The 23,079-nt window shown below is 37.5% G+C and overlaps 1 protein-coding gene across 19 annotated transcripts in view; it reads left to right on the forward strand.

Moving 5' to 3' along the window:
- The window catches only part of nrg1 (neuregulin 1), an 84,048-nt gene that overhangs the window by 35,624 nt on the left and 25,345 nt on the right, over positions 1–23,079 (forward strand). For 9 of the 19 annotated variants that reach the window (XM_051909678.1, XM_051909681.1, XM_051909677.1 and 6 more), the window contains exons 2-3: positions 1,656–1,830; positions 2,153–2,274. In XM_051909678.1, coding sequence (XP_051765638.1) covers positions 1,656–1,830; positions 2,153–2,274 — 297 coding nt within the window. Of the gene's footprint in view, positions 1–1,655; positions 1,831–2,152; positions 2,275–9,379; positions 12,176–23,079 lie in introns of those variants that run through there. The other 10 variants (XM_051909691.1, XM_051909696.1, XM_051909697.1 and 7 more) reach the window with 7 other exon arrangements.

Consider the following 23,079-nt stretch of genomic DNA (forward strand, 5'->3'; position numbering starts at 1 on the left):
AAACCATTGTTTTTACAATTTGTTTATTATAAATATTGCAATTAATTGTATAAATTTACAACATACAGTACTGTATAAAACACATGTGACAACATGTGAAAAATACTTTTTGAGAACACAATTCAACCTTTAGTTTAAATCTGCATTCATTATATATTGTCAGATATTCCAAAATGCTATTGTATATATTGGATATGAATTAAAAAAAATAAAAAATCATAATTTATCAAAACAAGGAAAATAAAGTAAAAGAAAATTAGCAAACATGACAAAACAATGTCAGGCCAGTGTGAGCATTACCATGGACAGAAGTCCCATATTCAATTTTGATTAAGGCATTCAACTGTGCTCTCAGAGTTACAGTTATATTTACAAAGAGTCTTCGAGTCATCTCCCACCACAGATGTAATCCACATGTTGAGAGTTTGCTCACTCTTCCATTTTTTTACTGTAGCTACAACTTATATTTATGCCACTTTGGCATTGCGATCACTAGGCTTGCTGCGATAGTCAGTGTTGATGGTGTTACGTCACTTGCCCACCGTGGCACCGCCCCCCACCATCATTTTTTTTTTTTTATATAGTAAATCAAATCATTTAGTTCAGTTAGAAAACAGACACTGCAATTAAAAACTGAAAGCATCTGCTCAATGCAGCATGAGTCAAACGAGAGTCGCAGCACAGATCAGAAGCAGGAGTGGATTTAGCTAATAGTGAACCTGCATAGGATTAGTTGTGTTTTTCTAGTTGTTGTGTTTTTGATTAAGAATAATAATGAAGCCACCATTCAAGCAATTGCCGCCCTTGAATTGGCGCTAATTTGAAAGCGACAGTAAAATGCGCACGGCCACACAGACATTCATAACGGTGCGTGTGGAGCGTTTTCAGTTCATTCAAGCTCAACTTCCATAGGAATTAATTGAAAATGCTCACTCTGCTCCGCACTGTTATTAATGCCCGTGTGGTCGTGTGCATTTTACTTTATTAGCGAATTAGCGATTTAAAAGCGAGGCGCAAAAGAGGGAACCCCCCCCCATCCCACCCCCCAATCCCGGTGATACCAGTATTACTGGTGTTGTCACACGTTGATTAACCGGTGGGAGAATTTCCTCACCGTCACAACCCTAGCGATCACTTAAATACAATTTCAAAATCTGATCACTTATTTGCGCTAAAGACAATGAATCATCATGTCTGTCAGCTATCGCTCTTGATTGGCGGGCTTGTCTGCGACGTCAACGCCAACACCAGCCAATTCTGCAGTATCGTAATGATGACTGATTGGATGGAGGACATGCACACTTTGGTTTGGTTTGTTAACCAATTGGCCTATAAAATTTAAATGTTTGAAAAATACCAAACTGATCCCAAACCAGCCAAATTTTCTCCACCCGCCCAAACCAATTTTGACCCGCACAATCAAATTCAAAACCGATACCGATCTGGCAACACTACTGAGAGGACAGTAATGGGAGAACATTTTAATATTTTGCTCAAAAAAATTAAGCCTAGATTTTTTTACATTTTTTATGGCAACTAAGAACAGTTTCCCCCCTACATTAAAATATAATTACAGAAGAATAGGTGGCATATGGTGAAATATTGCAAACATTCCGTGGGTAATTTCCGTTTTCTGTTTTGTGTCTTTGTTTCAGCGGAACCCAAGTTAAAGAATCTGCGGAGCATGACAGTGGAGGATGGGAAGAAGACTGTACTCAAGTGTGAGATTGTGGCGGGAAACCCAGCGCCCAGCATCAAGTGGTACAAGAACGGGAAAGAACTCACAGGCAAAAGCAAACCCCAAAGCATAAAGATTAAAAAAAAGAAAAGGTAAGTTCCTACTACTTAAATGTATCATTATTTTGTTCTAGCTGAATGAAGATTTCACTTCAGAGAATATTGAGTCAGAAATTTATAGGAACAGATATCTGCCCTGTGTGTAGTATGTAGGCAGGTATTTGTCAAAGTTTAACCCAGTACAATCCAAACAGGCCTGAGCTGAGATTCTCCTTCCTAATTAAATTCTTAACCATGCAAGATAGTGTTGCAGTTTTGAGAAGCATTACTCAGATATTAGCCTCATGCCTCATATATTGCTAATGTTTATCTTGAATTGCAATATAAACAACCAGCATAATGTAACTTTCCACAGGGGGAAAATATCTGAGCTATTGATCAGGAAGTCCACAGAGGCAGATGCTGGTTTATACACCTGTGAGGCAGTCAACAACCTTGGAAAAACAAATACTACAGCAAGCCTAATCATCACCAAAAGTAAGAATGCATCCTTTTCACTAGCATTTAAAACAATAAAGTGCAAATGGCCCTGACCCACCCAAAGTGAAGCCAGAATATACTAATGGTGTGGAAATGAGGCGAAACTGCAAAATCACCACATCTGTTGTGTATATATAGCTTGTAAAGTGTATTTTTACAAATACATGTAACATAATTTCATTTTTCGCTTGGCTCATGAGTCACAACCACAATTTCTATTAATGCAGCGTGAGGAATGATTAGTGGTGTAGCTTAACAAATGCTGTTTTTGATGTCGCATTTGTAATCCTTTACTGCCGAGCGAATGTAGGTAAACAACCACACTGTCGGCTCTTTCTTGTATGTAGCACTGGTACATGTGATTCATTCTAGTGAATCAGTTCGTCTTAAACGGTCCTCCTTCTTATGTAACTTTGGAAAGTTCGATTCATTCTCTTGATTCTCTTTGTCCTAAATGGTTCATTTTTCTTACATATGTAATATTGTAAAGTCCGATTCAATGGAGTGGAATCAGCTCGTCCTAAACGGACCTCATGTGCTGTAGGTTTGGAAAGCCTGATCCATTGTGGTGGTTTGCTTCATTTGGACAGTTCTTGTAAATGAATGCTTTTTTTTTTTTTTTTTTTTTACTTTTCTTCTTGATGTTTTCACTCTAACTTCAATTCTTTATTCATTTTAAAGCCCACATTGATATAATTACAAATAATAAATAATATAATTGGATGATATGGTCATGTTGAACAGCAAATAACCCTGTAAAATTTTGGAAAGCTTCAGAATTTCACATAATAGTTCAAACAAAGCGCATCTCATCACCTCTGTGCAACACAAGAGGGTCCGTTTCTGTAGGTTAAGCTTGTTTAAAATTCAAATACATTGATTCTAAGCAACTTTATTTGATTTAGAAGTTCTGTCTTTCTATTCCCGAGCCATATCTGAAGACTAGAATATCAGTGCATCCCAATTCACATACTTAAGAGATTTTGTCATATACAGTAAATAGTTTGAGTAGTATGATCACACTGAAACTTCCAACAAGAAGAATAGCACTTCAAATACCCGGATGCATGATGCATTTATTTATCCGGAGTGTTGGACGCTTCATGCACTCAACAGTCCTTACATAGCAGAAGTGTGTAGTAACCATATAGCAATGCACTAAAAACCTCTCATAATACCTTAGCAACAGCATAGCAATGTCCTGGCAACAACCAAAAACACTGTTAGCATTGTGGGGAGTTTTGCATGGGAAAAAAATATAAAAATCTACTTAAACTCATGCTGTCTGCTTATTTATATCCACAAATGTAATACAGCCCCAATTTTGATATTGATCATCTATTGTACTGGTTGTGAGTCTAAAAAAACAGTGAGTCATAAATATCTCCTGAAAGCTAAATGGGGTTCCTCCTGCCCAGTCGCAACATTGCAAAAATGATCAGTTTTCTGCTATGTCATTGTTAATGCCTTTTTTCAATTAGTGAGCAGTGCATTTGAATGATTGCCAAAAGAGAAAAGAATGAAGTCTCCTGTGTCTTCCCTCAGGCATTAGAACAGCAATGACCAGCCAGTCTGTTAATGTTAATTACTTTAAACGCCCTGATATTGATGCCTTACAAACCTAGTAAAAAATGAAGAGCACAGACAGAGCACAGATTACTGCTGTGGCAAAACCCTTAGTAGAATGCTTTCATAAAGGATTGCTCATTGAAGCGCATGATTTTAGGATGTTAAACTAATTTTATGTAGTTTAACATGCTGCGCTCATTATGATGTCATACGTCTGCCACTGCTACCATATACAGCAGAGACCAGGAGCAGGAGCTGTGCTGTTTCTCTGTGAAATGCAAAATAAAATGCAGATGCATGCAGCCCCGTTTCTGATATCCATCCACAAACATCCCCCAGAACGTGATTTCAGCTGTGAGGAATTGATTGGTGTCAGTATTGAGTGGTTAGTAATTTGTCTGTGGGAAACTTTGGTGAGTTAGAGACATGCTGAGCTTTGTCCACAGAGCAGAAGCACTTGCAGAGCTTACAGTCGTACCCGGAACCAGACAAAATCCAGATCTATCCCCTTTTCAAAGGCAGAATCTCTGAACGAATGGATCTGCATTTACACTTTATTGATTTGTGGGATTTTGTCTGAGTAGTTTCCCCTCAGGTTCTCCATGTAAGCGGTCCTCTCTGGTAACGTGAGACCGCCGGCCACCATTAGACTCTTCCTCATAGACTTCCACCAAATTCATCAAAGCTTCTCATTTGACCTATTTCAAGGAAACAGTCTTTCTCCATTGCAGTGATGGCACATCTGGTATTATATTCCAGTTGATCACATGTCTTTCAGCATGCTTTTCAAGTAATACCTTTTTATCACAATTAAAGTTCCATCCACAGAGCTGATGGATATTGACAAAGTATCTAATTGAAGAATAGACTTGGACATTAAGGGCAATTTTTGTGCATTTGTTTTTTGTTACTAAGATATACAAAGCTAAATATGGTTGTTTATGGGTGTGTACATGCATAGTCACAGTTCATTTCAACACTTAAGGCCTGTTTGCATCTTTTGGTCAATCGGATCACAAGTAGACGAGGGAGACTTATTACTGTTTACACCTGGTGTTTTAATCTGTCTCTTTGTCCACTTTCAACCACTTCTGTCCTGATTTCTTTGAGGTAAATGTATGGGTTTTTTCAGATCTTTCAATCTAATGGACAAAATAAGCTTGCCCAATTAACATACGAATGTGCCCGGAGACAATGGAAAAACATACGGAGAGCAGCAGCTTTCGTTTCTGCTCTGACAGCCGCAAGACCACCGCCAAACGCTGTGAGTGCATGTTAGAAATCAGGAATAGTGAGGAGAACATTGTGATTGGTACGTTTTTCATCTTCAAACCAAACTTGGGCCCTCCAGCCCAACAAAGCTTAAATCACGTCTGGCTACCGCACTTCCCATAATGTTTTGGCAATAGGTCAGTAGGTGAAGTCTAAAGAAGGTGGTCTTTTGTGGCTGTTCGAACGCATTCGACCACGAGTGTCTAGACCAGGGGTTTTCAACGCGAGTGAAATTAGATAAACGTAGGGGGGCGCATTTCCAAAAAGGCTGAAAACCCCCTGGTCTAGACTATGAAAGCAATCCGGTCAAATGCGTTTTCAACTACTGGGTCTTCCACTTGTGTTCCGATCAACCAAAACGCTTCTTAATACCAGGTTGTAAACATGGCCTTAGTTTCTCTGAAGCAAGCATCCTTTGTTCCAATACAGTATCTGCAGTAGTGGTCAAGACCTCCACATAAACTCAAAAGAAAGTTCAGACGGGAATTACATTTTCACACAATGCTGGTGGATGCCAAAAAAACAGTTGGTCATTTGTCCGGGAACTTTCTACTGGTAGGTGGGAGGGAAAATACTTACATTTCCGCTGTTGGACCGCAATAAAATCACACACTAGCACCGATAAATGCTGAAATGACATCATGGCCCCATGTAAAACAATTATGAGTGACATTTTAGGGCCAGTTGCACGTGTGTTTTGTCTCAGCGGAGCTCCAGTGGCTATATATGAGCTCATGCATAGATGTTTCTGCTGTCGTGTGGTCTGTCCAGCTGTACTGCAGAATAAGACATTCTGCAAAGACAAGAAAAGATGTCATGCGTGTGGTATTTGGATCCAGTATCATTCATGACATTCTCTGCATATGTCTGAATGTTTTTGTAAGTGGTCATCTGAACAGGTCATGTTTTCAATTACAGTGTCTAGACAGGTCTGTGGAGGACTGCCAATTAGTGATAGACAAAATATATGAGGATAACAAGAGATGAGAGAAATACAGTATATGAAGAAGGCCAAACCAGATCAGAGTGAAGTTCATTTTGGTGAGTGTTTCACCATTGCCACTTGGCCGGGGTGTTGTGGGTGCTTGTCAAGGCTAAGCTAGGTTGTTCTGGATAACCTAGGGAGTTGCTTTGCTGTGTTCTGGGTGGTTAAATCCCTAACCCTAGCAATAGCAATAGTAATGCTTGACTTGATGTGAGTCAGGCTGCCCTGTAGAGAGTGTTGCAATACTGTAGGCGTGGACAGGAAGCTGTCTGATGTTCTGGAGGTGTTACTGCAGTGGTCTGTATCGTCACTGTAGTGCGTCCAGTGCAGACAAGCTCTTTGTCTATAGTGGTCTCTGTTATGCCATACTCTTCCAAATCAAAGCCATTTGGGAAAAGCTCTGAAGGAGAGAACACACTGCATCTCCAGACCGCATGAATAATTACAGCATGCTGAGTGCTGCACACTGCACTGCAGCAAGATCAGTAGAGTTTGGCTTTCATAGAAACATCATTACTATGATAAGCTGACTAATGCATCAGCAGTGTGACTGTGAAAGGCTTCAAGAAAGATTGCAGCCATTTGTTTCATTGTTTTATATCTATTCTGGCCTTGGACTTATGAATAGAAACATGAATGAAATGAATTTGATTTCTATTCAGATGATGAAACTGTTAAGAGTTTGATGCACAAGCCAATACTGCTGATCATATTCACCTTATGTTGCAACGTGGAAGTGTGTTTTTTTTTTTTTTTTTGTTTTTTTTTTTTTGTCAATGTGTGGGTACTTCTGATTCATTAGCCATATAGCATTTTGTGAAATAAAATGATTTGTTTTATTATAGCCCTCTCTGATTGGGAAGTCATTCAGTAAAGTGGTGTTAGATCAACCTTTACTGCAAAAAATTACCATTAGAAAATAAGAAATTCTGAATAAATAATAAATAAATAATACTAAAATTTACTTAAATTAAGGGAGTTTTATGTTTAAAACAAATTTTAAAAATCCACCAAAATAACAAAACAAAATACTCTTTGGTAAAATATTTTAAAACAAGATATTCAAGATACATATAAGTTTTAATATCTTTTGAAGTTTTGTTTCTCATGTAAATTTATGTAATTTTAAAGTTTAGATATTTTTACAGGAAAACAAGTCAAAGATAATGATCAAGAATAAAAATGTTTTCAATACTTAGCATGAAACACCATTAGCAACCCATTTTACTTCTGTAATGCAGTATTTGCCCAAGTGCAACAGGATATTCAGTGAGAAACAATGTAGGGCAGAACTTGATTTTGAAGTCATTAGTTTTACATTTTGCTGAAATATTCAAGGCAGAAACTAGTTTTTCTTTGGAATAATGTGCACTAATGAATCAATAAGACCAGGAACATGATTTCACTTTGACTTTAAATTCCTGTCTCACCATTACGCACTTAACTGGGCCCTTAATCGCTCTGTGTGTGTGTGTGTGTGTGTGTGTGTGTGTGTGAGATGGATGATCCTGCAGCAGCGGCACCAGTCGGGCGGGCTTTTGGAGGTGAGGGCATGAACACACAGTCAGACGTGACGCTGTGTGTGTCTGACTCCAGTCTCACTGCTCTGTGACAGCGCAGGAGAAAAGGCCTCTCTATTTCTTTAAAAGCTCTCAGTGTTTGTGCGTCAGCAGAGAAAGGCAACATTATTGAATTGGTGCCCGAGACCTTGTTCCGTGTTTGTTAATAAAACTCTTGCCTTGACGTGTTTGGCATGAAAAGCGTCTCATCTCCTAATGCAGCAGTAACCCATCACCTGCCAAACTGATGCTGCTTCACCTTACTGATCAGAGATTGTTCCAGATCAGATCTCTTTTTAACCATTTTTAGCTGTAAATAATTCATTCAACTTCTTGTAAGAAGGATTTAGAATTTATCCTTATTTCACGTTTTGAGTACTTAGTCAAGAAGGTTAGATGTTTGTATTTGTCTGTGTTCATAGTTTTATTGCATTGATCTTTATTATGTGAGTAATACATTTAGTGTTTATTATATTTACATATAATACTAACACTTAATGCAATTTGTTGGGACCCTTTTTGGCACCTATCCCACATTATTAAGCCAATGACCTTCATATGTACAATATATATCAAAAAGGTATGAGGTTATGCTACATATAATTATTATCTGTCATTTTGATGGAATGGATTGTACATTTTCCATCATTCTCTAATTTTCTCCCCCATTGTTGTCATTGTTCTGTAATTAAAAAGGAAAATCTTAGTCCACTGTAACCTATGGGGTAGCTTATTTTAAGCAGTAACTTTCTGAATCAAACTGGTTGGTGTCTTCCTTCACTAGTAGATATATTGCTGACATGTAAACTAAGGTTAATAGTTGGCAGTGATATACACAGTAGCTGTTTCACATCACAGCTGTCACTAAATTGTGTTTGTAAACATGTTAAACATTCTTTTAATAAGGAATGTGTATGACTTTTTCTTTAGTTGTTCCTGAGTTGGTCCAGCAGGACATTAGCATCTGTCCATACAATGAGAGTCCATTTCCTCTCTTCTTTGAGAGTTGAGGGGTCATGGCTGTTGACCTGACCTTATGCCCTGCTGCACACACACCTCGTGTACATTTGATTCCCAGCCTAATGGCAATGAGACATGGGACAGCTTAACAGGCCTGGGGGGACTTAAACCCCTCAGTATCTGCTTCATTTACCCCTGCACAGGCTTTTGCTCGATGCCATGTGTTGTGTGGTCACTAATCCCAACTCATCTGATAATGGTAACATGTCATCAGTCCACGTCAGTATTAGAGGGCTTAGTTAACGCTAGTGGAAAGCAATGTGTATATTTGTGTGCATAAAAGAGTGAGTTTGCATGTCATCATTTAAAGATCATTCAAAAATTTACACAGGCGATGATGATGTCAAGGATGAGTCTGAATCTGACTAATGTGTTAAACAGATGGCCTCTGTCTGGGTTAACGCAATAGATTTAGATACTCTAATGTTTCGAACAGGTGAATCTCATGAAACCTGTCAAGTCATATTTCCCCCCAAAATCAAAACAAAGAAATTATGTTTTGAAAGACAAAGAAAGACATTTTTGTGACATTTTTATGATGATTAAGCACATTTTACCTCCTTAAATTCTGAATACTGTAAAGCAGTTTATTATACATTTAATGATGATTTTAACAAGTATTATAGTGATGAAAATCTGATGATAACTATTATCAAAAGTAATAAGAAAAAAATCTGAATGAGAATTTGTGGGGGGACAATCCTTTTTGTCATGAAAATATAAAATTTAAAATGTTTAACCGAAATATATTTTTAAAAAAAAGCATCGTAAGCTTAAGGTTTAGTTTCAGTGTGCCTTAATTTATTAACCTGTTTTATCTTTGTAATATTCAGCATGTTAAATCATTCAGCCATTTGTTATATAATCACTTTTACGCTTCCATATTATATAATAGCCTTAAAGATGAATCACACTGTTAACTGTGAAATTGGCTTCATTTTGAGATCACTGAAGCAAATGAAACTAATGGCAATGAAAGTCTAGTAATGAACAACTTGAACTACATAATAGCGACAAAAACAGTTAATTAGTAAAGCCCTTGTTCTTACATTGTGTGTTAGCACAATTGATGTGTAAAGAAAATGCCTCATTATATTAAAGCACACTGATTTCCGGTGTGGCTGCAGTATTCCCTATGGAGTCTGTTCCTCATTCAGTATTTATTGGTCATGGATGGGGGTTCTGGACCGCCCGCAATCTCTCGGCCCCTGAGTCAGCGTTCCTTCAGCATGTAGAAGCAAATGTGATTATAGAACAGTAAAGGGCAAACTGAATATATACCAACATTACTCAAACAAATCAATTTAGCCTTTCAAAAATCAGCTCTGTGATTTAAGAACAGGCATTTGATTGAATGATGCTGTGAGGGGCTCATGAAACGTTTCCATTCATGTTTTATTCTCATTTATTATCAGTGCCACTGCAGACTTTTTGAGTAAAAATAATACTTAAAATCTGATAACTTGTGTCAGTTACCAAAACAAGACCTCAGATGTCCTTAAATTGTAATTTAAATTGTACATTTGGGAAGTTGTTGAAATGGTATAATATGCTTTATCTAAAACTATTTTAAACAACAGTTTGTAAATTCTTTTATAATTATTATGTGTGCAGTTTTTATGGGCTTATATTGATTAAAGAATGCTATGAATATTTGTCATTTAAAAAAATATCATTAAAGACAAAAGACATATTAAAGACAAAAATATCATTAAAAATGGTGAAAAACTTAAGCAAAATACACATTTTATTTTATACATTCATATCAATTTTAACCTAAAATCTTGAAAAAAAAAAAAAAAAAAAAAAAAAGTCTGTGGACACGTGTCAACTACCTACCCATGCATATATATTGTAATTATGTCTACCATCGCCCACCCTGTCTTCTAGATACAGTGTTGGTTATTAGCCATTGAAAAAAAACAAATCACTCGACAACTAATAGAAACGATAGCAGCATATTCCCCTGAGAAAGCGTCCCATCAGTGTGTGTGATACAACTCTATCCTCATCCACAGCAGAATCAATGAGAGAGAGAGAGAGAGGGGATGAGAGAGAAAGAAAGAGAGACTGTCTCATTCGCTGCCGTTCTTTCTAATTGGATCAAGCGTAGACTTGCCCGACTCTCTGCTTTATGCTCATAGTGTGAGAGGAGAGAGACACCAGACAGAGCGAGAGACAGAACGTGTGTGATGGATAAGGAGAGGGAGAAAGAGGAGGGGTGTAAGAAGGGGTGTGTGTAATCTTCACTCCTATCTCCTTGTCCTTCCGTGTGGTTCTGCGCACAAGTCTTTAACGACCGACTCTTACTCTGCTCCGGGGAGGCAGCGCTTTGATCGGACATACACCTGCTGCTTTCAGATGATTCAGCCGTTTTCGGTAGCGACTGGCAGAGTGTGACAGCATGAACCGCAGCCCAGGCACACCAGCCCCCTCCTCCAGCCCTGCCCCCAGGTGAGTGCTGCACTCTCTCCGGACCTCTCTGACACGCTCTGAGGCGGGATCCACCCTGGGGCGGCCTCACACATCTGCCTCCGGAGCATATGCCTTATTTATAGACTTGCTGCCTGTGTTTTTCTTCCTGCTCCTTTGGAGACAGTGAGAACGACCGGGGCGACAGAAATTAGAGCCACTGAAGTCTTCCTCTTCCTCTTTAGTAACGAGGTTAGTCAATTGAGCATCGTGTCCGAGTCCCTTCCCCCTCGCTGGTGATCTGATAATGGAAAGAACACTTTATGAGGCAGCATGCCTGCCGCTGCTGCCGCAGCACTAGAGGGAGGTCTGCTGCACGTCTGCTTCTGAGAGACAGAACGAGGGGGAGAGATGAAGTCGGAAGCGGCGGAGGACATCTCAGCTGGACTTGCATCTCAAGAGGCTCCTTCAGAAGCTTTATCTGAGGTCACCACAAAAGAGACGCCCGGCGAAGCGGAGGAGGACGTTCCGGGGGACGGCGACAGCTCCGAGCGTGGTCCTCTGGGATGCGTGCCTTTGCCTGCGGCCGTGTGCTGTGTGTGCCTCGATCTGGAGCGGGTGAGTAACTGCGTCCGCTCTGAAAAAATCTGCATCCTGCCCATCCTGGCCTGCTTGCTGAGTCTGGCTCTCTGCACTGCCGGCCTCAAGTGGGTCTTTGTGGACAAGATCTTTGAATACGAGCCACCGACCCACCTTGATCTCAAGCGCATAGGACAGGATCCTATAATAAATTCGGACTTTACTCAGAATCCAGTATCAGTCTCACCTTCCACGGTCACCCCGTCGACTCCGTCTTTCCCAGGACAGCCCAAGGTCTTTGTGGAGGGAGAGTCCACAGCCGGACCCTTTGAGGTCCCCTCATCTAAGGTGGCCATTTTCACACCCACTGCAGCAGTAACTGTTCACACAAACTCTGTGTCTCCACCCAGCCCCAAGAGCACCTTCAAACCTGTCCAGAATGGCACTGCAAACCAATATACATCTCAAACTCTGGAATCTAATGAGATTGTTCCAAAGACATGTAAGTACAATCTGTGTTCACTTTGGGGTCATGCAAATGTTAAAAGCTAAAGTTTAGGTCCAGGTCTAGTTATGTCTCTGCATTGAATAATGAAAATGGTTATATATACCCCTGACAGTACAGTTTGTCCATTCATACAGGATCAAAGAACATTAATTGTTTGTACATTTAAGCAACTTGTTTCATAGTGAGGTAAGAGCCGGATGTGAGTGCCGCTATGTAGTATATCACTTCAAAAGAAGACGTGTTGTATCTTGTCAGTTTTGCTGCACACTCATGTGACTAAGCCCTGGAATTATATCTAACTCAAGGTGGGCGTCGATAGTGACGCAGACGCCGCTTTGAATCTTCTTTACAATTACTGTGTCAAATCCAAACACTATTACCGGTTACCTGCTCACATGAGTTGCATCAGACCACGGCACACAAGTGTGTGATAATGCAGCAGTGCTGCAGTGAGAGGAGGACACGTCCTGTTGGCTCTGCTCCATTTCAAGGTCAGTGTCTCCACAAAGACTAGCCAATACCCTTCCAGAGAAAGATGATCATCAGTAATACTATCTGCTCTCCACCGTGACTTTGAGAGCTTGAAGAATTATAATGGCTGGAGGACTGCCAGGCTTCCACTCTCGGATCTTGGATCTCCCTCCCTTTCCTTTTTTCTTCCCAGTTTTTTGGATCAGCTCTGCCACTTTTAGTAGTGTGCAGTGATGCACTGTCATCCTGCAAGAAGTTTCCTGAAGTCAGTCTGATAATAATTCTGAGAATGTCTCTGCAGGTCAGAGCTCATTATTATGCAAATATAGAGCCAAGCCCTTCAGTTCTCTCAGACTGAGATTTTTACTTAAATGCATTTGAAAGATTGGATTATCTTACCTCATCTGTCAGAGGTTAAGACAGCTGCTTATGTAAAATACTGAGCTATAACAGAATGAAGATATGCCGGATGTCTTTGGGAGATCTTAAATAAACCCATGACATTTTTAATTTGTGTTAAATTATAGTAATTCTGACTGGACTTAACAGTCCATTTTTGCTCAGACTTCAGAGTGTTTCAGATGTGGTGGGCAACTTGACCACAGCCAGAGATCTTCCATGACTCGATCTTCATAACCTCAATTTACCTTAGCATTTTGCCTCATTTGGCTGCAAATGCTCACTTTGCTTGAATCAAGTGCTGCTGGGAAGCTCAAAGGCCCTCCCACTGCAAGCACTGTGATCAATCGTCTAGGCCTGAAATGGAAATGCAATCAGTTGTGTTGGACATTTCAGTCTAAATCAATAACAGACAGCAGATCAGCTGACTAACAAGGATGCTTTAGTTAAAGTGAATCTGAGCCTGATGAAATACATCGCACATTTTTTGAGATGAAAGATCAGGACACAAATATTATGAGAGACTAATGCATCATGGGTGTGTATATGCGAAGCTTGTATGTTCTATACATTTACAATTTACATCATCATGTTTTGCATTAGTACTTCATTGTACTAATACACTTCATAAGCACTCAAAAGCCTGTGATTCTATGAAAAGAAGCTCTTTGAAAGTTTTTCTAAATGTAAGCACATTTGTTAAATAGAAATTGCTTTACTGCACAACATTCCCAAATTCAGAGGGATATTTGCTCTTTAACGAGAAACACTGAACACTGATCTCTAGGAGTCTATATTATTGATGAGAGCAGACAATGAGCAAACCAGCTTATAACTGGAAAATAGTGAATTTTGTAAATTTCATGTGCCGAGTTGCAGTTGTTTGCATGTTGTTTAGAGGATTTTGAAGAGTAATGCTGTTATGATTATTAAGATCTCCCAGTACTAGATTACTGTGGGCTAACTTAATAATGCTGCCTCAACTAGATTAGTATTAATTTGAGTTTTCACGTTCAGTAGTTTAGCAAATAAACCATCAAGAACAATTTTTGGTTGTATGTATGGGAATCTTAGGTTGCTAAATAGTTCTTTGGATGGACAAGTTCCTGATGTTTCTTTGAAGTTTCTTCAAATCAGTGTGTTGGTATCTGGGTTCTTCAAAGCACCAGTACATAGATGATTTTCTACAGAACTTGAGAATAGCAAGTTCTTTGTGGAGCTTCAAAGAGTTCTCTTATAGCATCAGACTATGCGACATCAGACATAAGTCACAGCTTCACCAGTCTGTTTGTCGTCTGACTCTGGTCTACAAGTGTTTTTGAGCTCAGGTACAATTTAACCTTTCAACATCAGAGCTCACTACTGACCTGTATTATAGATAGGCAGTGTTATATGTCTTAGTTCTTGTATATTATGAGAAGCCTTGTGTGAACGACCTGATTCAGATCTAACTCCAGTATTTCAGTGGGACTAAAGCAAAGAATCAGACTTGGCCTGTATACAATGCTGAAATTATTGATGTCTTGTGTGGTAACAGCACTAGAGGTCCATACATTTTTCCTGGGTAACATTAGGCATTATAGATTGGGTGGTTGGGTCCTTTGTTGTATATTTTGGGATTCTGCATCTTTTTTTAATCAAATGTAAGGAAATTCAGGTTTCGCTTTTTGTTTACACACACTAAATCTGTGCTGTTCTGTGATAGCGGATTGATGAACACACTAGCTTATGCTAATAGATACTGAAATGCTGCATAGCACTAAGTACATGATAGTAAACATACATAAGCCATAGGTCTCTATCCCGTAAGGCGTGCTGCTTATAAATGCACAGCACTGTGAACTCATTAAATAATGTATAAATAACTTCCCATAGACTCCTGAGCTGATGGCTTTATCGATCAGTGCTGCGCGTCTCACCATCCTTTTAAAATGTCTTCCTTATGATGTCACAGACACGTTTCACATCTTCTCATCACCATTGCCATCAGAACTTGAAGACATAATGTAGATGATTTATTACTTAAGCAAGGAATAAGACTCAAAGAAGCGTCTTTCTTAACAATTTTGTTCTCAATTTTTCTTGAGCATTTCATGTTTTGAATCTACTTACTGTTGTTTTCACTTTATCCATTTTAATTAAGAAATAATCTGTGAAGCTGTTCATTTCATTATTGGGTCTGCTCTCTTGCTGCTTTTGTTGAGTGTAATGAAGTTCATACAGAGTTCATGCCCTGCTTTCAGTAGATGAGTTCCACCCGTCACAGCGACACCTTTTACCACTAATAATGAATGTCTGATGAATTGTTTTTTTAGCTAGATGGCAGAGGTTTCGGCATTTTAATTGCAGCCACTGTTGTAAGTGTTTTATTGGCCATGTGATGTAAATGTCAATATTTTTGATCACTTCTATTTTTTGGCGTCTTCAAACAGGGAACATACTATCAAAGTGCTTCTCAACTGGTTTCAAGGATCCATTTTAAATAAATGCATACATAACAAAAATGTTCTTAAAATCAAAACTGTACTGGATTTTATCACAAAATTCATAGACCCAAAATGAGGCAAAAATACATGACATGACTTTAATGTAAGACAGGTTGGTTATGAAACTTTGATGGATTTTTATGGTTTTATGCTCTCAATAACTCACAGCATGAAACACTTTGTGGTGGAGGCAAACTATATTTTCTTACCTTACCTTTTTCCCTGCTAACTGCGACCCACCTGAGCCACTAGTATACCGAGTGGGATCCAAAGGCTAAACCCAAATTATAAATGCATTTTTACCTGTGCTCATAAATGTGAATTGACAATGAGGAAAATGATAATGTGTTATAATAGCATGCAGCATGTAAATATATATCATCTTTTATTAGCTGTCTCTCAGGCGTTTCCTGTCCCACGAGGCCCATCTGTACGTGGTTTGAAATGTTTCATAAAGCTCATAAAGTCTCAGCAGCAGTCTCACACATACAACACCCCAGGACACGGCAAAAATGTGTTTCAAACACTAAAATTAGTTGTCTTTCTCCATCAAGCCTATCGCACGATCTCAGATGAGCTGTGTTGCATTGAGTCTTACATAAAGGTAAAGTTTAAAGTAAAGTTTAATTAGGACAATTCATGTCTCATTGATCACAGCGTGTTAACCCCTTTCATTACTACACCAAATCCAAATCTAAATCCAAACAGTGTATAGAGATGTGATTGTGAAATGGGGCTGTGGGGTTGATGAATTCATTACTGTAATGGAGAGAGACCAGCTGAGGCAAACATCTCTGATTTAATTATGCTGGAATAAAGTGGCATCTGGCAGTTATGAGAAAGGTAACGGTGCCATTCCAAACAGAATCCTCTAATGGGCCATCATGTTCCATCCAGTGACTCAGCACATAAATAATAGACTTTTGATAATATATGCTGGGTATCTGTCCTTAAAGTCTTTTAAAGTCAATAGCTTCTGCCTCACAAATGTCCTTGCGTTAGATTTTAGCTGAAAGTTTTTCATCTACACCTTCTGTAGCAATATTTCCTGTCAGAATTTGAGCAACACACTGACTACATTGATTGTTAGATGTGAATTGTCTCAGACAACACACACACACACACACACGCACACACACGTTGGGTTTCCTTGTTTCATGGGGTCTTTCCATAGACTTTCATGATTTTTATACTGTACAAACTGTATATTCTATCCCCTAACCCTAAACCTACACTCTAAAAAATGCTGGGTTAAAAATAACCCAAGTTGGGTTAAATATGGACAAACCCAGCAATTGAGTTGTTTTGACCCAACAGTTGGGTTAAATATTTGACCCAACCTGCTGGGTAGTTTAATTTAACTCAATATTGTTTAAAAATTACTATATAGCTCGCCTAAAATGATCCCAAAGTAGGTTGGAAATTAACATTTATTTATAAGTTTAATAGCCTAAATAGTAATTAAATAATAAACATTAAATTGCTTTTTTTTTTATGATTCATACTTTTTATTTCCTTCAATGAGCAAACAATATATTCAATTTACAGATAATTAAATGCATATAGTATTTTTTAATCAATAGCTGGGTTAAATAAAACTACCCAGCAGGTTGGGCAAACATTTAACCCAACCACTGAGTCAAAACAACCCAATCGCTGGGTCATATTTCCATATTTAACCCAACTTGGGTTGTTTTTAACCCAGCATTTTTTAGAGTGTAATCCTAAACCTACTCACAGAAAACTTTCTGCATTTTCACTTAAACATCACTTACCTTGATTTATAAGCTGTTTTCCTCATGGGGACCAAAAATGACATTTATGGGGCTACACCATAACATAGGGAATACCTAAACCACACACACACACACACACACACACACACACACACACACTTTTGAAAATAATGATTAAGATATATACATGTATTCAATGTGTAAGGAAAATATTTTATTACTGTTTATTTGGTGGTCATGCCACATGGCATCTTGAATTTAAACTTTTGGTAGCACTTTATTTTAGGGTCTTTTAACTAGTTGCTTATTAGCATGCATATTACTAAAATATTGGCTATTTATTATTAGTACTTATTAAGCACGTATTAATGCCTTATTCTGCATGACCTTATTCTACATTCTTAATCCTACCCAATACCTAAACTTAACAACTACCTTACTGACTATTAATAAGCAGTAAATTAGGAGTTTATTGAGGGAAAAGTCGTAGTTAATAGTTTATATGTGTTCCCTATACTAAAGTGTTACCAAACTTTTAAAGAAAATAAATCCAGAACGAACACAAAGAGTACTTCTGAACTTGGCAGAGATTTGTCCAAGAGATTTTTCTTTATCGTACACATTCCTTTAAGTCATTAACCCATATTCTGCTGTTATATAAATAATCAATACTAATAATTTTTGGACAAATATCACAAAGTGTGCGCACACATTTGCCGTCATTTTTGGTTGTTTTCTGTTCAACCTGTCATGGAGACTTCTGCTTTTTTACACTTAATTTGATGGTCCCCTTTAGGTGTTCTGTTGACTATAAGTAACATTGCACCGACATGTGAACTAACTCTTATTAGAGTTAATTATTAGTAGACTGTTAGGTTAGGGTTAGTAGAATAAGTTGACTTAGTTGCAAAGTTACTTGCGCTCAGTAGAATGTCTGGGGAGCATCAAAATAAAGTAATAGCAGATTCCTCCATAGTCGTTGCCTGTGTTGCATAGTGTGCACGTAAATGTGGGGATGAAGACATCAAGATAGGTGTGTGATCCTTATGGGTAGGGGCTTGTTCTTTTTGGTGATTTCAAATATCAGCAGCATTTACCAGAAATCGCTTACTTCACCTTTAAGCAGACGGTCTACCAAGGGCCAGATTTACTAACATTTTGCGCCGCGTTAAAAAAACTACTGTTAGGATTTACTAAAGACATGCAGTGAAAAATTAGCGCTGAATAGCCGATAAGGTTATTTTTGAGGCTGACATTATTGCATATGCATTTGTAGGAGTTTTCATTTCAGACGCAAAATTTATGGGAGGAGGGTATGCAAAAGAATCATGCAAGGTGATTTCCTAAGGTTTTCGCTAATCAATTTACTGGTATTTGTGCCATGATTTACCGCCCAAAAAAGCATGTCTTATACCAGATGCTAATTTGCACTGCTCTTGGAAGATTGCGTTGGTCATTATGGAAATGATCCGGCTACATCTGTGTTCTTTAATTTGCACGTCGTCAGTAGATCACGAGCAGAACTTTCCATTCCCATCTGCGCTTTTTTGGAATTGCGCTCTCACGCTAATTTGCCCTGTTTAGTTAATCTGGCCGTAATACTCTAATGAGAGTTATTTGGCATGAAGGTGCAACAATGCTTATAGTCAACAGAATGTCTATAGGGGACCATTAAATAAAGTTTTACTTTATTTCAGATCAAGCTGCGCCTAAACAGCCAGTAAGAACAAAATAACTGTGCTGGTCACTTTACATCTCTTCCAGTTTAAGTGGGCAATTCTCAGCAATTAGATCTGAAACTGATAACAACAGTCTTTCAGTGATATTGAGGTGTCTGATGGTGGATTTCACCCTCCAGCCCCGTCATGTACACGTCTTGTGCACATAATTTCTACTTTGTCATGTTTTGTGGAGCCTTTGGTATCTGCAGAGGACAATAAGTATATCCATATGTTATTTGGCCCTCTGCAAGCCCTGAATTGCCTGCAGAAAGTTTTGCTATGAAACCTCATGAATATGTAGATATCGCATGTGTCTTTTCATGACCTTGTTTGGTGGAAGGTAACAGGGTTTGAATGGATTGCCAAAGGCATTGTGGGTACAGCGAATATATGATACACTCCTGAGAACAGACCTCCCATGAGTCTCTGCTGCATAATGATATTGGTGAGATGCACATCAGTCTTATATTACAATGCACATGGACAAGGTCAGCGAGGCAGGAAACGCTACGCCAGCAGCGGCTCATCTACTGGATGTGTGAATGTCACATGATGGCGGCTTCTTCTGAATCTGAATCATGATATAATAATCTCTAATAGTGTATGTTTATTTCATTGTATATAATCATGGAGCAGCTCACTGACAGAGGTTAAATATCAGTCAGTGTGAAGTCATCATCTGCTGCACCTGTGAATCTGTGTGTGTCTATGGAGAGCTGAACTAGGTTTTCCTAAAGATCACCTTCAGAGTTTAATTAACACCAAGCCAGAGAGTGACATGTGTGTGAGAGTGTGCTGTGTTTGTGTGAGCAAAGCGTGTGGAAATCACATTCCCCTCTGAGCAGCGGCTGATTTCCCAGCCGTCCACATAACACACATCTTTCTGTGTTTTTTCCTCTTCTGTTTGAGAGCAAGCAGCTTAATGAGCATTTGAAAGCTAATGAGCAGACATCTGAGAATAGACAAAAACATACCATCACGCTTCTTTCCTGATTACTGCATGCTGAACTTTGATGTGTCTGCTTCATATGCTTTAAAGAGACCTAATTTCTTCCTCTCATTATACAATAACCAATAATTCGCAGTTGTTTGACTGTTATCCCTTTAGTGAACAAAATATCAAAGCGTTATTTGTTGTAAACAAAGATACGCCACCCACCCTTTACAAACAAAACATTTGACAAAAAGAAGTTCAATTTGAAATTATAAAACAATAAGACATTTGAATTTTGTAATAATGTCAAATTAAATGTTTTACTTAAAGTACATTTCAAATAATTAATTTTTAATAATCTTTTGTCAGGCTTATTATTAAGAACTACACATATGTTGATGTGTTGACTAACATGCTAAAGTATATGACACAAGTTGCAATAGAAAAGACTTTACAGTTTCTTCGTTACACGTTACATGTAGTTACTGTAGAAATAACTATAAATTATGCATAATTACATGAAACTAAGCTTAAACCAAACCCTAACCTAAATAAGTACTGTATATGTTGTTAATTATTGTTATTATTATTTAGTACTTAAATGTATAATTACAGTGTAACACGGACACCTTAAAATAAAGTGTAACCAGTGTATTTTAGTTTTGGCCGTACACTTTAACCATACTTCAAAGACAATAGAAGTAATTATGAAATCACATATAAAGATGTAAGTGGGTCAAAAATCACTCCAAAGTTCAGCTAATTGCATTTAATATAAATTTAGACTATAATACATTTTCAATTAATTGCAATCAACATGGTATTTACTGTCTGAAAACATTGCATTCAGTTCAAACTATTCTAAAGTATTATTTTCCAAATAAACATAACATTGGTAACATTTTAGATTAAGGAATAGATATTCACTATTAACTAGTTGCTTATTAGCATGCCTACTAGGATATTTGCTGTTTATTGGTACTTATAAAGCACATATTAATGCCTTGTTCTGCATGACCATATTCTACATGTACATCCCTTAATCCTACCCAATTCCTACGCGATACCATAAACTTAACAACTACCTTACTATTAATAAGCAGTAATTAGGAGTTTGAGGCAAAATTCATAGTTAATAGTTAGTTAATATTGAGAATTGGACCCTAATCTAAAGTGTGCTAAGTGTGTAAAATTATGCTAATGTATCATTATTTTTCACAAGGGTTGTCGTTAATACATGATGATCATTGCCTTTCATAATAAGCGCCTTGATTTGGTGCTGTGTTTGGAGCAAGACCAACATATAAAAGCCCTAATGAGCAGAAAGGCTGGCACAGAGCGCACTGCGTACTTCCGTATGAAATTGGGGATTAGTGCTGGAACGCTGTGTTGAGCCTGAACCGCTCATGGTCTGCCTTGAATATCTGTGTTTCCACTGGAACAGCTGCTCACAGAAGAAAAAGACATTCACTCTCTTAAACACAGGACTTTAAAAATTTGTCTTTTCTATACCGGAAGGTAGTTCAACTTAAAAAATAAGTGCATAGATTATATACTTAATAGCAATTATTAATGCTGCTAGCTAAAGATTCTAGTTTCTAAGATTAAAATAAACTATAAAATAAGAAATAATAATAAAATAAGTAGCCCACTAGCCCAAAATATCTGTGATTATGCATTTTTAATTTAACTGTTACTCTAATATTAATTAATCTGTTAATAGCAGTGGTCAGGCATGATGTGTCAACGTGATCTCATGAGAATACGTGTGTATTTTTACGTAAAGTGTGGTTCTACTACACGTACATTTCCTTGTTTTCATACACACAAAAACATACATTGACGTATTAATAGCACTAAAACGTAAAAATACTTACGTATTAACAGCAATAAAACGTAAATCATGTAACGTAAAGTGTGAATGTATATGAATTCCTATGTATTAATATTAAAATCGTGGCATTAATGTCTTAAATCTGTTGTATTCAGTTGTCTCATCAATACTTTTTTTAATCGAATTTATTGAATGCAGTTTACTCATCTACGAAAATAACATTTCTGTTCGTGACTTGTGCTGCAAACTCGTTTCGGAGGATTACATACTGTTAAACAAGACTACAATTTGAAACCTTATGAATAAAATTTCTGTAATTGTTTAACCATTTTGTAATATTTAGTTTGTTTGCTGTGCGACACAGAAGGCGTTTTCTCCTACGCAGCGGCTGACAATACAACCATAAGATACACCAAAGCACAACATAAAGTCACAAATCACATCCATTTTATTTGTTTGCTATACTCCATATATTTAGAATCCATATGTTTGTAAGTAACAGATCCGAATTCAGCCCTTTAGCCATCAATCTTTTTTTTCTTCTTTTTTTTTTAATGCTTTATTAAGTAACAAAAAAATAAACAATTAAATAAGAATAACAATAATACAAAATAATAATAATAATAATAATAATAACAATAATAATAATAATAACAGCAGCAAGAAAATCAGTAAAAAACATACACATTACAAAACAAAAATAACAATAGTACCAAAAAAAAAAATAATAATAAATTAAAGACAGGTAATACAAGGATAAATAACTATATACACAGGGGTATTAAAATCAAATCCATATCTCTAATTACAAAATAAATACAAAGATTCCTAAAAAGGATAGAATTTCAAGGCCTTACAACATTCTATAGTCTTTTTTGCTTTGGTGTTCTTTACACCCTTCAGTGACTTAAGATAATGACAAAGCTCAAATTTAAATTGTATTAAACTAGGTGTATTTTTTGCCCATCGACATTTATGAATGTGATATTTGCCTAAAATAATAAACAAATTAAGAACAAAACAAATTTTCTTTTCTAAAGGCTTGTCATAAAAAAATAAAATATTTTTGTCCTCCAGATTAATGTCTGTTCCAGAGATCTCCTTAAAAAAGACCTCAAAATCACACCAGAACAATTTAGTGCAAATATACTAAAAAAAAAGATGATAAATAGTTTAGCCATCAATCTTAATCTACATTCTCAGCAGCAGCGACCGTCACAGTCAAAGCCCGTGCTCGTTATGATTCAAATTTGAAAGTAGCGCCACCCTCGAGAAGCGTTACGGCATGGTTTACGGCACTGATATTGAACGCTCATT

Source organism: Ctenopharyngodon idella, chromosome 10 (assembly GCF_019924925.1).
Source record: "Ctenopharyngodon idella isolate HZGC_01 chromosome 10, HZGC01, whole genome shotgun sequence".
NCBI classification, from domain to species: domain Eukaryota; kingdom Metazoa; phylum Chordata; class Actinopteri; order Cypriniformes; family Xenocyprididae; genus Ctenopharyngodon; species Ctenopharyngodon idella.